Source organism: Chlorocebus sabaeus, chromosome 6, assembly GCF_047675955.1.
Source record: "Chlorocebus sabaeus isolate Y175 chromosome 6, mChlSab1.0.hap1, whole genome shotgun sequence".
Classification (NCBI taxonomy): domain Eukaryota; kingdom Metazoa; phylum Chordata; class Mammalia; order Primates; family Cercopithecidae; genus Chlorocebus; species Chlorocebus sabaeus.
Window position 1 is genome coordinate 59,208,142 of NC_132909.1, and position 16,159 is coordinate 59,224,300.

The 16,159-nt window shown below is 59.0% G+C and overlaps 1 protein-coding gene across 6 annotated transcripts in view; it reads right to left on the reverse strand.

Moving 5' to 3' along the window:
• NFIC (nuclear factor I C) overlaps positions 1-16,159 on the reverse strand; it is a 107,013-nt gene extending 90,854 nt beyond the window's left edge. For 3 of the 6 annotated variants that reach the window (XM_007994773.3, XM_007994770.3, XM_007994768.3), the window contains exon 1: positions 8,976-9,081. In XM_007994773.3, coding sequence (XP_007992964.1) covers positions 8,976-9,005 — 30 coding nt within the window. In that variant the 5' untranslated portion in view covers positions 9,006-9,081. Of the gene's footprint in view, positions 1-8,975; positions 9,082-16,041 lie in introns of those variants that run through there. The other 3 variants (XM_007994771.3, XM_007994769.3, XM_073017132.1) reach the window with 2 other exon arrangements.

A 16,159-nucleotide genomic window follows, 5' to 3' on the forward strand; every position in this document is an offset into this window, starting at 1 on the left:
ACGTCCCCCTTGGGCCACCTCCGGCCATGGGGTGCTTCAGGGGGAGGGGCGGGACATCAGATTTCACCTATTACTGAAGCTCTGAAAATAGCCTCCCACCCAGCAAGACCAGAGTCAGCTTGTACCAGCGACATTCCCCCACCCTAGTGTCCCCCGAAGTGTGAGTCACCATAACAGCTGCAGCAGGGACCGGACCTCAGGGCCCTTTTCCGCTGCCCCCGCTTCCCCAGCCAACCTGCTAAGGCAAAGGGGAGATGGAGGGGGCCCGGCCAGGCCCTGTCCAACCTCGTTCCTGCCCCGCCTGGACGAGACCCAGAGATGCAGAGCGGTTTGTACAGGGTCACACAGCCGGTCAGCAGAGCCGGGACCAGAGCCCAGATGGTCTGGCCAGGGAAGCCGGGCGGTGGGGGCGGTGTGTGGGGTGACAGTGGGACGCAGCGGAGAGGATCCATGGAGGTGCAGGACCTGCCCGTGGAGGGGATGCCAGGAGGGCAGGAGGCCCGGACAATGGTGTCCAGCTGGGGCCGTGGCTGCCACCCAAGCTCTGGCACTTACTGGGGCTGTGATAAGAGGTTGCTGGAAGGGACAGGGGAGGCGTCCGCGAGGCGGGCAGGAATCACTGCCCCCCCAACTCCTTCTCTCCCCAACCTCTGTCACTCTCTGAGTTCTTCCCCACTTCCAAGCCCGCCTTCTGCGAATTCCTTTTCTCATTCTGGCCCCTCCTAGATCTGAGTTCCCTTCCTCCTCCCTAACTGCCCCTCCCCTCTCTATGTTCCTCCCCCTCTCTGTGCCCTTTCCGGGGACAGGTGCCAGGGAGGCGGGCAGGGGTGGGGGCCCACGTCAGTGGTGACCCCGGCTAGTTACAGAGGCAGGAAGACAAACAGCTTGTAACTGGGTCATGGACCTGCTGCCCCATCCTCCCTTGTCCTCCCCAGGGGATCAGACCAGGTGAGAGGCAGGGCCCGGTTGGCTGGTTGTCACTCTGTTTGTCCCACGTGACCTGCAATAACCAGGGCTTCTTCCCCAGGGACCTCCCACTGCCTTCAGAGGCACAAACCAGCAAAAGAGATAACCAAGGCAAGCTAGATGCTGAAAATCCTCCCAAACTCCTACACATCCCTCAACACCCTATCTCCAGTGTCCCTCCTTCAAGCAGCCTTTCCTTCTCAACCCAGGGTTTCCCAGATCTAGCCAGGACCATCCAACTCTATCACCTCCCCGTGTCAGAGAAGGTGACTGGGTGACAGTAATGTCTGTTTTCACTGTCTGAATGGCTAGGGAACAGATCACCTCAGATAGGCCTCAGTCTCTCATTCTGTGCAATGGGCAGAAAGCGATACTGCAGCCTGCTGGAGAAAGGGGAGCTCATTCCTTGCCCTGGTGACCTTGTTCCTTGCAAGGTGATGGGGAGAAAGGGAACAAGGCCAGGTCTTTCCTGGAAACCCCAGCTTAGTCCACTGGGACTTCCTGGCCACAGAGAGCAGCAGCAGCTGGGACGGAGACATCTGGATCCAAGCCCTTGGTGAAGGACCATGCCATGCACTCGGCGATGCCCCTCACTCACCTCCCTGTGCTCCTCCCACCCTGAAAGTCCAGGCCAGCAAACCAGGACATGAAACTCCAATTTCTAAACCAAAAGTTTCCAGGTAAAAGTGACTCAACAATGCTTCATGAGAATCTGCTCATTACCTACTTAGCACTTATCCCAAATTCCTACGCATCCTTCAAAGCCCTAGTTCTAATTCCCTCTTCTCCAGGTCAGATGACTCGTCCATGGTCACAGGGACAATCCCAGGCCCATCCGGCAGCAGCATCAGGCTCTAACCTTGGGCCGCTCCTTCCCCCAGCTCAGAGAATCACGGCCTGTGGACATGTGAGCGGCTCCCAGAGAGGCCGTTCAACTATCTCAACAAACATTTAGCAAGTGCCTGCTGCGTGCCCGCCCCAGGTACGGTGCTGAGGACTTGGCAGGGACCTGGGCTCGGCCCTCACCTGGATCCAGATCTGAGGCAGGGATGGATGGTTAAAAGCAGCAAAATATGTAATAAAACGTCAAGTTGGGCAAAGTGCTCTGAAGAAATTTAAAAGAGTTTGAGGGACCAGAGAATCTCTGGGGTGGGGGGTGATTTTTAGCTTGGGGTGGTCCAGGAAGGTCTCTTGCAGGAGCAGACACCTGAACAAAGTCTTGAGAGATGGCACTCCCGGCCAGGAAATTTTCTGAGGGAGAAATGGGTCGTGCAAAGGCCCTGGGGCAGGACCACCACTGGTGTGTTAGAGGAACAGCGAGGAGGTCCATGTGGCTGGAGCAGAATGAGCAAGGGGGAAAGAGAGAGGAGGGGAGAGTTGGGGAGGGGAAAAGGACAGGCTGGGCAGGGCCTTGTGGGCCACAGTGAGGAATTGGGGTAAACTGAGTCCACAGGGTTCAAACTCCCTGCCAAGGTAATGAGTCAGCAAAATGAACCCTGGGTGCCCTACTTCCCTCTGTGCGTTGATGTTCTGGGAGGACAATGAGGGCTGAGCCGCAGGGGCCAGGAGGTGGGGGAGAGAGGCAGGGAGCAAGGCTGTGCCTCTTAGAGGCTGAGCATTTGATGAGCTATCGTGTCTACCATGAAATGGGGGCCGGGCGCGGTGGCTCACGTCTGTCATCCCAGCACTTCGGGAGGCCAAGGCGGGCAGATCACCTGATGACAGGAGTTGGAGACCAGCCTGGTCAACATGGTGAAACCGTGTCTCTACTAAAAACACCAAAAGTAGCTGGGCACGGTGGCAGACGCCTGTCATCCCAGCTACTTGGGAGGCTGAGGCGGGAGAATCGCATGAACCCGGGAGGTGGAAGTTGCAGTGAGCCCAGATGGTGCTACTGCACTCCAGCCTGGGTGACAGAGCAAGACTCCATTAAAAAAAAAAAAAAAAAAAAAAGGCCTACTATGAAGTGGGGACTATCATTGCACCCACTGCCTGGAGGAGGAGACTGAGGCATGAAATCCTCCACACAGTCGGGAAGGAACTGAGTTGGGACCGGTCCTTGGGCCTCCTGATACCCCACCCCCACTCCTGGGCCCCTTAAGCAAACAGTCTGGGGCCAGAGTGTCCAGTGACACCTGGTCTGCACCGTGCACACTCTGCAGGTCCCACATGGTTCCCTTCCCCATGTTTGTTGCACACCTCATCCTCAAGGAGTCCTGGTCACCTCGTTTCCTGCCTGCCCCCGACCCAGCCTGTTAGCATCTCCAGCATCCAGACCACTGAAGCAATGCTCCCATCCTCTGCCTCTGGGATTTCCCCCCCCCACAATCCATGCACCCCCATGTGTAAAGAAGGCTGGTACCCATGCAGGGCTGATCATACTCGGGAGACCCTGGACAGGGCTGGGCAGGGAGAAAAGACTAACAGAGGCCGGGCTCGTGGTGAAACCCCGTCTCTACTAAAAACACCAAAATGAGCCGGGCGCGGTGGCTCACGCCTGTAATCCCAGCACTTTGGGAGGCCGAGGCAGGTGGATCATCTGAGGTCAGGAGTTTGAGACCAGACTGGCCAACATGGTGAAACCCTGTCTCTACTAAAAATACAAAAGTTAGCCGGGCGTGGTGGCCTATACCTGTAATCCCAGCTACTTGGGAGGCTGAGGTAGGAGAATCACGTGAACCCAGGAGGCGGAGGTTGCAGTGAGCTGAGATCATGCCACTGCACTCCAGCCTGGAGACAGTGCAAGATTCCGAGAGAGAGAGAGAGAGAGAGAAGCAGAGAGAGAGAAGGAAGGAAGGAAGGAAGGAAAGAGGGAGGGAGGAAGGGAGGAAGGAAGGAGGAAAAAGAAAGAAGACAGACAGACTAACAGAAATGCCACAGTGGAGAAGGGTCCAAGCCTGTGCCTTTCCAAGTCACCATTGTCCTTGTCACCCAACTCAAAGCCCGGCTTACGCTGCGCAAATACACACAGAGGGAAGGGAGGGAAATTGGAAAATGCCTCTGGGGTGTTTAATGCAATTACTAGTTTAGCAACAACCACAGGCACAGCAACGCATATTTGGCACCTACTGTGTACCAGGCGTTGAACTAAGGTGATGTCTCTGAGAAAAGTGCCATTATGTTTCTTATTCTATGTTGGCAGAGAAACGGGAGGCTGGGGAAGACCAAAGTCCCGCCTCTCAACCAAAAGCATTCATTCATTCATTCATTCATTCATTCATGCATGCAACAGGTATTTATTGGGCACCGACTGAGTACCAAGCCCTGCACCGTGGACCTCAGAAACGTTCTGCCTCCCCGGAGGTTGCAGTGAGCCAAGATTGCGCCGCTGCACTCCAGCCTGGGCAACAGAGCGAGACTCTATCTCAAAAAGACCAAAAACCAAACGAACTGCGTTGCCTCCCTGAATCTGCGGCAGTCCTGAGGAAGTGGGAGTTTCTGCTGACTTCATTTCAGGGCGAGAAACAGTCTGGGGTCGGGTGGGGGGTTGGGGGCAGGTCACCCACCCAGAGTCAGGAAAGAGGAGAATTAGTTTAGCAACGATCACAAGCACAGCAACACTTATTTGGCACCACTCTATAGCAGTTATTTGGCACCTACTCTATACCAGGTACCATATTGGGTTTGGAGCCTCCTGAGCAAGATTTTCAGGCAGATCTGAGGGGTACTCTAGATCTATGTGTTGGTGATCCCCGTTAGGGCAGATCCGAGGGAGGCAGAGCTGTGTCCCCGTCCGTGTGGGTGTCAGGGAGTGTCCACGCGTGTGCGCCCAGCGTGTGGTCATGCATGTGTCCTGGTCAGGACATGGGCGCCTGCACGCTACGTGTTGCAGGGCAGAGCGGCACCCAGGTGAGGTGGGTGTAGACACAGGCAGGAGAGTGGGGGGTTGGGCCGTGGCCAGGGGCAGGAGGCCCAGGCAGCGCTTCCCATCCATTTGGTGTGAGACAGGGTGGGAGGCCAGCTCAGAGAGAGAGAAAGAGGAAGAGGAACAGAGAGGGAGGGAGGGAGGGAGGGAGAAAGAGAGAGACAGAAAGAGAGAAGAAAGAGAGGGAGAGAGGGGAAAGGAGGAGAGACACAGCAAGGAAGAGAGAAAGATGGAAAGGGAGAGAGAAGGAGAGCGGGAGATAGAAGTGGGGAGAGAGGAGGAGAGAGACAGAGAAGGAGAGAGGAGAAGAGAATGAGATGGGAGAGGGGGAGAGAGGGAGAGAGGGAGGTGGCCGGCGGGGGGAGAGAGAGAGAGAGAGAATGCTGACTCTGTCAGAATCCCAGCTTTGGTGATTTACAGGGCGCTTGGCCCTGGTGTGCAGAGGCACCTCCGTCGCAGAGAGGGGAGGGGGAGAAACAGAGAGAGACACACAGAGAAACCAAGACAGGGAGAGACACCGGGAGAGTGGGGGCGCCTTGTAGAGAGTAAATCAGAGGGCACCAGGCCCCGGGTCGGGGGCACACAGGGAGACAGCGCCCACCTGCCCAAGCCGCCAGATGGAAAACCTCAGCTCTGCCAGCCCTGCTGTGCCGCTTCAGGCAGGCCCTGGCCCTCTCTGACTCTTAGCCCCTCTCCCAGCCCTGAGGGGCTGCAGGCCCCCTGCTCCTGGTAGGCACCCCCCAAGCTCCCTCTAAGAACCCACACTCAGCTTGGGCCCTGCTGCCTCCCCCACCCTCTCCTATCCCCGGAGCCCAGGAGATGCTCAAGGAAGATCTAGAAAATCCAACAAAGGTCGGGGGTCTGGGGTGGGAGGACAGCCCCTCCCAGCCTCAGTTTCCCTGCTGGAGAAATGGCAGCAAAGCATGTTCCACTCTGAGAGGGCATGGGACGAGGGAATGAAGGAAAGAATGAATGAATGAGGCAGGGACCGGGTGGCAGGGTGGAGGTGACCTGGGGAATCCTCGGCGCTGCAGCCAAGAGGGACTTGGCCCCAAACCCGGAATAACGTGGCAGTGGCGCTGACGGGAGGGAGGCAGGGAGGGAGGCCCAGAGCAGACACGGGGAGGCCGGCCTTCCCGCCGGCAGGATTTATGGGAGCTGCGGGCTCCACACAGTTCCTCTTGAGAGTAAAAGTGAAAAAGAGCTTGAGTCACCGCCGAGCCTGGCCCAGGGCTCCCAGAATGCCCCAGGGCCGCCAGCACCCGCTCCCCCCCTCAGCAGGCAGGGCCTGGGTGGCACAGAGCGGGCTGGCACTGAGGCGCCCCCCCACCCTCCACCAGCCTCGGCTCCCGAGAAGGATCCGGGTCGGATCAGCTAAAAGGGAGCTATTTTCGGTTGGGCTCAGGTTGTAAAATTAGCTGGGAAAAGGGGGGAGAGGGAGGCCCAGAGACAGAGAGAGACAGAGAGAGAGGAGTAAGGAGAGACATGCAGAGACAGGGAGAGAGGGGGCAAGGGGAGACACGCAGAGACAGAGAGAGGGGGAAAGGGACGGAGAGACAGAGATGAAGAGACAGACAGACATATGGGAGAGACACACAGAGACAGAGAGGAAGGGGGCAGAGAGACAGACAGAGAAACAGAGAGACAGAGACACATCGGAGAGACATACAAAGAGGGCAAAGGCAGGGAGAGACGGAGAGACAGAGACACATCAGAGAGACATGCAGAGACAGAGAGGAGAAAGGGATGGTGAGATAGACATGAAGAGATAGAGACAGAGGGAGAGACTGAGACATCAGAGACAGAGGATGAGAAAGAGAGACAGAAAGAGACCAACAGTGACTGGGAGTGAAACACAGGCGGGGAGAAACACAGCTGGAGAGACAGGGAGAAACAGAGACACAGAGAGAGTGTCAGAGCGAGACAGAGAGAAAGATAGAGATATAGACAGACGAAAATAGACCAAGATGAGAGAAACGAGGGGATGTGATTTGGGAAACTGAGTCAGGCAGCCAGGACTTGGGTGGGAGGGTCCTGCATGGGACACTCAGGGTCCTTCTGAGTCCCTCAGCCCACCCCGCTGGCTACCCCAGACCAGGCTGGGCCTTGGGGGAGCAGTGGGGATTACATTCAGGCTGAAGAGAAACCCAAAAGGGGGTCCCCAGCTCCACTCTGGGGCTGGGGTGGAGGGAGGGGCAGAGAGGAGAATTGCAGGAGAGGAGGGAGCCCCCTGCACTTGGGACTCGCTGTCCCCACCCTGGCCTGGGAGCTCTCTGCCTCTGTCCGCCCCTCTCTGTCTTCTCATCTCCGTCTCCTACACGCAGCAACCAACCCTGGATAGTTCTTAGTTTTTAGCCTCTCCGTTTTTCGGTTTCCACAGACAGCCCTCCTGGCTGGTCCTCGCCCTGTTCCTGGAGAAACTGAGGCCGAGTTAGCAATTCTCTGAAGCAACGCCTGGACTGGGGTTCTCACTACCCCCAACCCCAGCAACCAGGATGGTTCCCAACCAGCCCTGATGGGGGAATTCCAGGGTGCCCAGGCAGCCTTCCAACCGCCCCAGCCTGGGAACAGCCTCCCCTCCGCTCAGCCCTCCCATGGCTCCTTCCAGCTGGCGAGGACAAAGCGGGGACACCTCAGTCTCCCCATAAGCCCAGAGACTTCAAAGCCTGCCCAAGGTCACACAGCGTGCCCACTCAACCCTGGTTGTTCTTGGAGAGCTTCAAAGAGATGCCTTCTTCGGGAACCCCTCCCCAAAGCTGCTCAGAAAGGGAAACTGAGGCTGGGAGAGGGACAGGGACTTACCCAAGGTCACTCAGGGGATCATAGGTAGGACAGGCCTCAGACCCCCTCATCACCAGCCCCCACATTCCCTGTCGGCTGCAGGGGGCCGGTGAGAAAGATCCTACCAAGGGCCATGCCTGGCGCGGGGGGATCCCTCACTGCGCCATGCCCTGGGGCGGAAGCCGGGCACTCACATACTCCCCACACAGTGCTCCTTAAGACTGGCCTGGCCCTCGCTGGAATCGCACTCCCCACATGCCCGGACTTTACAGTTTGCCCGCCATACTGGCCCTCTCTCCAGAACCAGCCTTAGCCGCACGTCACTTCAGGGGAAACTGAGGCCAGAACCTCTCCAGCCTAAAGACACACAGCATAAGGAGGAAAGCAGCAATCTAGAAAACGGAACCTGCAGACCTCGGGGTCCCCGGGGAGTCTGGGGCTGGAAGGAGTTGGGGGGGCCGCCCCCTCCCCATACACCCCCTCAGCCATTGCACAAGGCTGGGCCCCGGGGCAGTCTGGGAGTGCGGCCAGGGGTGAGAGGCTACGGGAGGGGGAGGGGGCAGGGGCAGGTGCCGGGCTGGCGAGGGCGTCCGCAGCGCCGCAGTGCCCGGGCCAGACCCGGAGCGCCGGGCCTCCCGCTCCTCCCGGCGGCGGCTACAGAATCCAGAATCGATGCAGCGAAAATATCGGGATGGTGCGGGGGGTGGGGGGGTTGCAAAGCGGGGGACCGGAGCCGGGCCGCCAGAGCACCCTTCCCCCTCCTGGGCCTCCAACTTCTCGTGCCCCCTCCCCCTCCACGCACACGTGGGCCAATAACGGGGGAAAGGCGGCCCAGGGCCAGGGCGGCCCGTACAACCTTGGTGGGGGGACATGGGGGAGACTCATGAGAGGTCCCCTTCTCTCCAGCTGGGGAAACCCAGGGTCCAAGCATGACCCCCTAGATTCCTCTCAGAAGCAGGCGAGGGGCTTCCCGCAGAGCCCTTGCTGGAGGGGGACCAGCCCCCACCCCGACCTTTCCGAGTGTCAGGGGGGAGTACGTCGGAGTAGGGGGGAGCGCAAATCTGCAGACCAAGCCCCCACATCCGGGAGAGGTCCCGAGAGTCGAGGGTGGGGAGGTTGGGCGGGAGTCCCGCGTAGGGGGTTCAGGGTAGGTAGGGGTGTGTGTGGGGGTCCCTCAGCCTGACCCTCCCCCCACCGGACCCCAGCCCTATGCGCCGGGGGGCATCCCGGGCAGGGATGGCGGGAGGGACGCGCGCCTTTTTCGTCCCGCCTCCTCCGGCTTCAAAACTCCGGGGCTGGGATGTGGGGGGCGCGGGGCCCAGGGCGCGGGGGGCGCGGGCGGGGGCCCGGGCGAGGACCGTACCTGGGTGAGGCAGAGCGGGGACGAATACATCCCGGGCGCGGCGGGAGGCGCAGGGCCGGCCGGAGCGGGCGCGCTGAAGTTACTGAGTCATTTTTCCAAACCACCCCCCCCCCGCCCCCCCTCCCGCGGCCGGCGCGCTCTCCTCGCCGCCTCCTCCCTCGGTCTCCCTCCTCCTCCCTCCCGCTCTCCCTCTCTCGCACCGCCCGCCTCGCTCGCTGTCCCTCTCTCCCTCTGTCTCTCTCGGTGTCTCTCTCTTCCTCTCTCCCCCGTCTCTGTCTCTCTCTCTCTCTCTCCACCCTCTGACACCCTCCCCCTCCCTCCTCCATTTCTCTCCCCTCCCACCCCCCATTTATCTCCCCTCCCACCCCGAACCTCCCACTTCTCAACACCCAACTTTCAAAGAAACGAGGGAAAAAAGGGCGCGAGCGAGAAAGGAGAGCCTCCCCCGACGTCTCAGGACCCCCCACTCCCGTATTTACGCAGTGCCCAGGGGCACTAGACCGGACCCCGGGACTGCAGGGCGACCCCACTCGGATCAAGCGGAGAGAGGGTACTGAGCTGTTTCTGGACATTGAAGGGCCAGAGGTGGATTTTTAAGGCCCCCCCTCCCCACCCCCCCATCACCCCCGAGCTGGCCGGGAAGTTGGAGGAACGAGCCAGGGGGGAGGGAAGGAATGAAGAAGTGACGTGCGCAGAGGCCGGCCAGCGCGCCTCTTTCCCCTTAAAGATGTACGACTCTGGGTGCACAGTGAGCTGCTGGTCCCACAGCACCCTCGCTCCCTTCTCCCTTCAGAGCCAGGCAGGGGCTGCGGGTTCCCAGCTAGAGGGGTTTGTGTGCAGCTTTCCCTTCCTTGGCGAGAAGGGCCCAGGATAACACAGGAGGCTCCAGAATTTGCTCTCTTCAGCACCCAAGGGGCAGGGGCGGGGTGGCCTCGCCTTCGTATCTCTCCAGCACCCCAGGAGGACGGAGTCCAGGCGGATTCTCCAGCTGGCCAGATAAACCCTTGCAGCCTCCCCCTGGGTATCCAATAATTTCCACCTGCCTCAGGGGTGTGCCCTTTTCACAGATCTCAAGACTGAGGTATGGCGAGGGGGGCTTGGAGCCAGGCCATCTGGCCCCGGAGCCCACATTCTGTTCTCCTTCTAGGATAACAGGGCAGAGACCTGGCCTGCCTCGCTCTGAGCCCCCAGGGCATCTGATGACAGGGCCCTAACCCTCCCCCGGTTCACTCCCTGGATCCTCCCAGGCTTGTTCAGAGGTTGCTGTGTCTCTCATTCCCACCCCAAGGGTTCTCTCCCCTATAAAGTGGCTTACAGGTGCCCATCCTGTAAGACTGCTGGGGATAGGGACAATGACCTTAGCAGAGCCTTGACCTTCGGTCAAATGTCCACTAAAAATATTCTTAGAAAGCTTGGACATTTCGCCTCATCTCTCCGAGTTTCCCAAGGACAAATGATACCCTCTCACCAAGCTGGGGCAGGTGCCCCAGGACCAGGGGCACAGAAGATACCAGCACCCATTATCCTCAGGTGTTGCAGGAGAGGAAACTGAGGCCCAGAGAACGGAAGCCACTTGCCCAGGGCGTGAGAGGTAGACTAGGAGGCAGCAGAATTCCTGGAGCATAGGTTCCCTGGGCCCCCCCACAGGTTCCTCTCTGCATGACGGTGACATTATTCAAACAGTGCTTAGCACATCACAAACGCTCCATAAATTGTGTGTATGTGTGTGTGTGTCTATGTGTATCTGTGTGTGTCTGTGTTTTAAACCCACCGTGCAGCTGTGGGGAGCATTTGAATTAAATGGTAAGAAGTGTATCTGGAAATCCACATTACCAATATAACGTGAAGCAGTATTTTATTAAAACACGCTAGGGACACGTATAGGGTGAAATCTAAAATTCACAGACATTTAAAAGTTGCGGTTGACTTCAGACAATCCTCCTAGACTTCCAGACCCCGTGCCTTCCACCCTCCCTCCCCTGCACAGCCCACCCTGCCTGCAACCTTCATTCAGCAGCTTAGAATCCTTTGGAAGGTGAAGTTTACAGAGCACAGACTGCCCCTCTAGGAACCTCGGTTTCCTCGTCTGTAAAATGGCTATGGCAACAGGACGCATCTCGGAAGGTGGGGAAGGTTGGAGTCTTTAGATAGCCTGTGGGAAGGGTGTATTAATATTATTGGTGGTGGCTGCAGGGAGAAGCTTCTGCAAGTGTATGAACAGCAGCCTATATCCCAGTTTGGGTGGGAAGGGCCCCCCGCAGCACACACAGTTGGTTCCCTAAATGCACGCAGCAGGCCAATGCAGCGCAGGCTCCATACTTGGGTCTATGTCTCCTCCAGCCAGCAGCTTCATCTCTCTGCATCTCGGCTTTCCCCTCTGTGAAATGGGGCGACGCCAGCTCCTAACTCTCTGGGTTGTAGGCGAGTCAGCAAATACCTGCCCCTGGTTACAGCAGGGAACCGTACATCGTAGTTTCTTTAAAAAGGCAGTTGGTGGATTTAGACCTGCGTGCGGAGGGCCCGGAAGATGGGTGCATGATTTAGCTCCTGGCACTTTCCAGCACAATCTGGCTTTTTTTTTTTTTTTTTTAAAGCACTCTCTCTACAGTTATTTCACTCTTCAGCATCTCTGCAACTGTCCCAGATATAGAAGCACAAAAGAGTTGACTGCCACCTATAAAACTAATGCCCACAGTTTGGAAGCCGCCATGCTGTCCATCTGTGGGGGACCAGTTTAGTAATCCTGGCACAGGCCGGGACACTATGCAGCTGAGTAAAACCAGCGGCTCCCAACTGGTGATGTCCCCAAGAGACAAGCGGGGGGACAGGAAGCTGTAGACCAGGCTCTCCCCCTTGGCACTGTGACACTGGGGCTGGATCGCTCTCTGGGTTGGGGCGATCCAGGGCACTGCAGGGCGCTGAGCAGTGTCCATGGCCTCAACCCACTCCATGCCAGGAGCACCCCCTAATCGTGACAACCATAAATGTCAAACATGGCTGTGTCCCCTGGGGACAGAATCACCCCTGGCTGAGACCCCACTGCTGTAGACCCAGCAAGGAAACTCAAGATCTCATTTAGGGTTTTAAAGAGTACACATGTATTTATAAAAATATATACAGTGTCCATATATGTATATACATACACACACACACGTATATATATCCTTTGGCTGAGTGTAGTGGCTCACGCCTGTAATCCCAACACTTTGGGAGGCCGAGGCAGGCAGATCACTTCAGGTCAGGAGTTCAAAATCAGCCTGGCCAACATGGCAAAACCCTGTCTCTACTAAAAATACAAAAATTAGCCGGGCATGGTGGAGGGTGCCTGTAATGTCAGCCACACAGGAGGCTGAGACTGGAGAGTCGCTTGAACCCGGGAGGCGGAGGTTGCAGTGAGCTGGGATCATGCCATTGCACTCCAGCCTGGGCAACAGAGCGAGATTCTGTCTCAAAAAAAAAATATATATATATACACACACACACACACACACTCTCACACACACACACATATATCTCCTTTATGGAAATACACAAGTATTTCCACAAGTACATCCTTTATGGAAATATACACATATGCACATGTATCCTCTATAAGAATGTGTATTTCTCACTCCTGCAAATGCTCCAACTATAGATGGTAACATTCTGGAGTGAGTTCCACCCAGAAATGGGGGTGATCAGAAAGACTGGATTTTTTTCCTCTGGATATAGTTGTATTGTCTTCATATGATCACTAATGGCTTCAGTAATTAAAGGAAACTTTTAAAAAGTTGAATGCAATTCACAGAGCAGCTCAGGTAGGGTAGATAGGAACCCCAGCCCCCCATGGTAACCCCACAGCCACCACACCCAGAGAATAAAGGACATAAATCTTGCAGGCAAATGATTATACAGCAGTGCAGTGTGCACTCAGCCTCCGCCTGCCCCACACCTACTCAGCAAGGGGCTCACAATGTCAGCTCCCCGTGAACCTTGCAAGTGTCCCATATGGTCCCATTTTACAGATGAGAAACTGAGGCTGTAGAAAGGGATGTTAAGGTCAAGTGAGTTAAAAGTCAGATAGGCCATTGAGGCTGGTACAGATAAAGACACACACACCACACAGAGTCACACACGCCACACACTACAACCCACAGAGACACACAGACACACATTGTGCAGACACAGTTGCAGACACAGACTTCACATGACACACACCTACACACATACAAAGACACAAACACACACACACAGATTCACACAAAAACAGACCCATACATACATGATCACAGCCTTCCCCACACCTGACCCTCAAATACCTCCTCAAAGAGGGGCGAGCAGAGACACACACACACACATACAGGCCCACATGGCACACACAGTCACAAATACACCCTCCCAACTCCCCACAGGACGCTTCTCTACAAGCACAACACAGGGACACAGCTGCCCCCACACAAGTGCAGACACAACCACAAACACGTGGGCACTTGTCCACAATCACACACACATTCCACACAAACCACACACTCTTACAAGCACACACACACCCACAAGTGGAACCCTCCTGGTATTCCCACACAGGCACACACAGAGTCACATATGCACCATCACAATGACACACAGCACGCCACCTCCCTGCTTCTCCCGAACCAGTTCTTCCCCGGGGCTGGGCTCTTGGCCGTGCAGAAGCGCGGTGGGGACAGGGAAGGGCAGGAGGGTGACATGTGGTTGTCCTCCCCCCGGCAAGTGTGGTGTTTGTGTCCGTGAGTGCGTCTGCCCGTGTGTGTCCGTGCACGCCTGCGTGTGTGACATCTGTCTCTAGACAGGCCTGTGTGTTTATGTGAGTCTCTGTGTGGTTGTGTGTGCATAGTCGTACAGACACAGGCACCGTGAGGGAGTGTCGTGGGTGTGTGTGTGTAATTATGACTGCAGGCACGTGTGTCCCACTGTGCACAGGACAGAAAATGGGGACAGAGGTGCATGCCGCATGCTGAAGGCCAGGGCGTCCCACTGTCCGTCCGGGAGTGCGGAGGGAGAGTGCTGAGTCTGAGGCTGGGAGTGGGTGTGGGGGATGGTGACGACCCAAGTGTGACCTTGAGTGCTGTGGGGGGAGGCCTCCGTGTCATTGTGGGATGAGTTTTCTCTTCTTCTTGAAATCCCAAACAGTCCCCCATGATGGGACATCAAGAAGAAAACGAGAGACACCCGCCTGGCCTTGGGGTTTTTATATTTAGAAAATTATATCAAACGCACAGGGGGTGGGGTGGGGGGGTGGGGAGCGGCGGGGATTCCCCTGGAGGTGAGAAAACAGCTCTCTGTGCCCACAGCCTCTGGTCCATTGGGGGCAAGTGCTGGGGGCGGCACTGCGGGACTGGAGGACCAGTCCCGGCGTCCCTGGGCTCTCCCTAGCATAGGATAAGAGGGATCTCTTTAGCCACCCACCGGGCCCGTCCTAACCCCTGTTCTGCTGTAACCATCCACCCCTCGGGACTTCCACGGCCGCGCAGGGAGGGGGGAACCCCCGCCGCCCCGCCCCCCTCGGGGCAGGTCCCCGCGCAAGCGCAACCCCTGGCGAGCGACGTCTGCGCGGCGAGTGATCGCGTCCCGGCGCCACCTCGCGCCCGAACCTCCAGCCAGGACCCCCTGGGTCAAGCGGATGGGGGACCCCGAAAGCTGGGGGAAGTGGAGGGGACTTAGGGAGGAGGTAAAGGGACACAGTTTTGAAAATGTAGACGGAGCGCTCTTCCCCCGCCGCCCAGGCAGTCCCCAGTTACAGGATAAAAGGAACTGGGGGAGGCGAGGCCAGGGGTGGAAGGCAGACCCTTCCCTGGGGGGACACTCAGTGCCAGTCACTTGCACACAGCGAGCGGCACCCAACTGTCCCCTGGAACGCGGCCACTCGACAATTCTCCACTCCCTGGCGACCCCCCTCAACCGCCACACACCCACACGGAGACACCCCACGGTCACCCAGGGACACGCGGCCCCGCGGACACGCAGCCCAGCCATAGTTTCACGACACTGCCCCGCAGGGACGCGCGCACAGTCGCCCAGTTATCCAAAGACACAAGAGTGTCCCGCAGCCGCACAATGCGGGCGGCGCTCACAACACACGCCAGCACGTGGATGTGCAGACACACGCGGACACAGAAAGCGGAGGAACCGACGCGCCAGGACCCGCGGCCCCACGGCAGGTATGCGACCACCGAGTCGCGCGCACCCCGGACGCTCCCCCAGGCGCCAGTGCCGGCCCGTTACGGAGCGCAGGGGCTCCCACGCACCCCTAGAGGTGCGCACGACACAGACGCCAGTCGACCGGACACCGGAACCCCAAGTGCAGCCACCGCTGCTCCCGGGCCTGGGGCGCGCCCGGCCGAGTCCCGGGGGTCCCTCCCAGCTGGGGACCCCGTATGCGCGGCAGCCGGGCCGGGGTCTGCCGAGGGGCGGGGCGGGGGCGGTGCGAGAGCAAGAGGGGCGGCTGCTCCTGCGCGGCGCCGAGCGCGGCCGCCCGCCCGGCTCCAAGTTCAAGGCGCCCGGCGGCGGCCGCGGCGCGCTCTCCGCCCCTCTCCGCAGCGGCCATTTTCCGCTAGCTGGCGCGCCGCGCTCGCCCGGGCCAGGGCACCCCGCGGGGGCCGCCGCGACCCCCGCCCCCCGCGCCGCCCCGCCGTGCGCCCCTTCCTTGGCCTGGGCTCCCCCATGGACTGCGCGCTCGGGGGTCGTGCGCCCAGGGCCGCGCCCTCCCGCCTGGGGTCTGGCCCGGGGAGGGGGCGGGGGCCCGGCCTGGGGTTGCTGGGGCCTTCTCCGGGGAGCCCCGCCCTCCCCGCCAACTCCGCGGCGCCCGCGAGGGGCTCCCCACTTGGGGTCTCTCGCGGCGCCCCGCGCGCCAGCTCCGCCCCCAGCCGGGGTCGGGGGGGATCGTGGGTAGGGGTCCCGTGGCGACGGGCTACTGGGGGTCCCCACCTTGAGCCCCTCCTCCAGGCGGCCCCCGCCCCCTGTCCCCCCAGACCTTGCAACTTTCGCCCGGAGCCCACGCACCACCCCAAAAAGTCCCCGGGCGAAAACGAAAGTGGGTGCGGCGACGTACCATGGCGCTGCTGCGAGGAGGCGAGGCCGGCGCCGGAGCGAGCGCGCTCGGTCCCCGGCGAGGGGGGGCCGCAGGCGGCGGGAGGAGGCGGCGAGGGAGGGCGCGCGGGGGAGGGAGC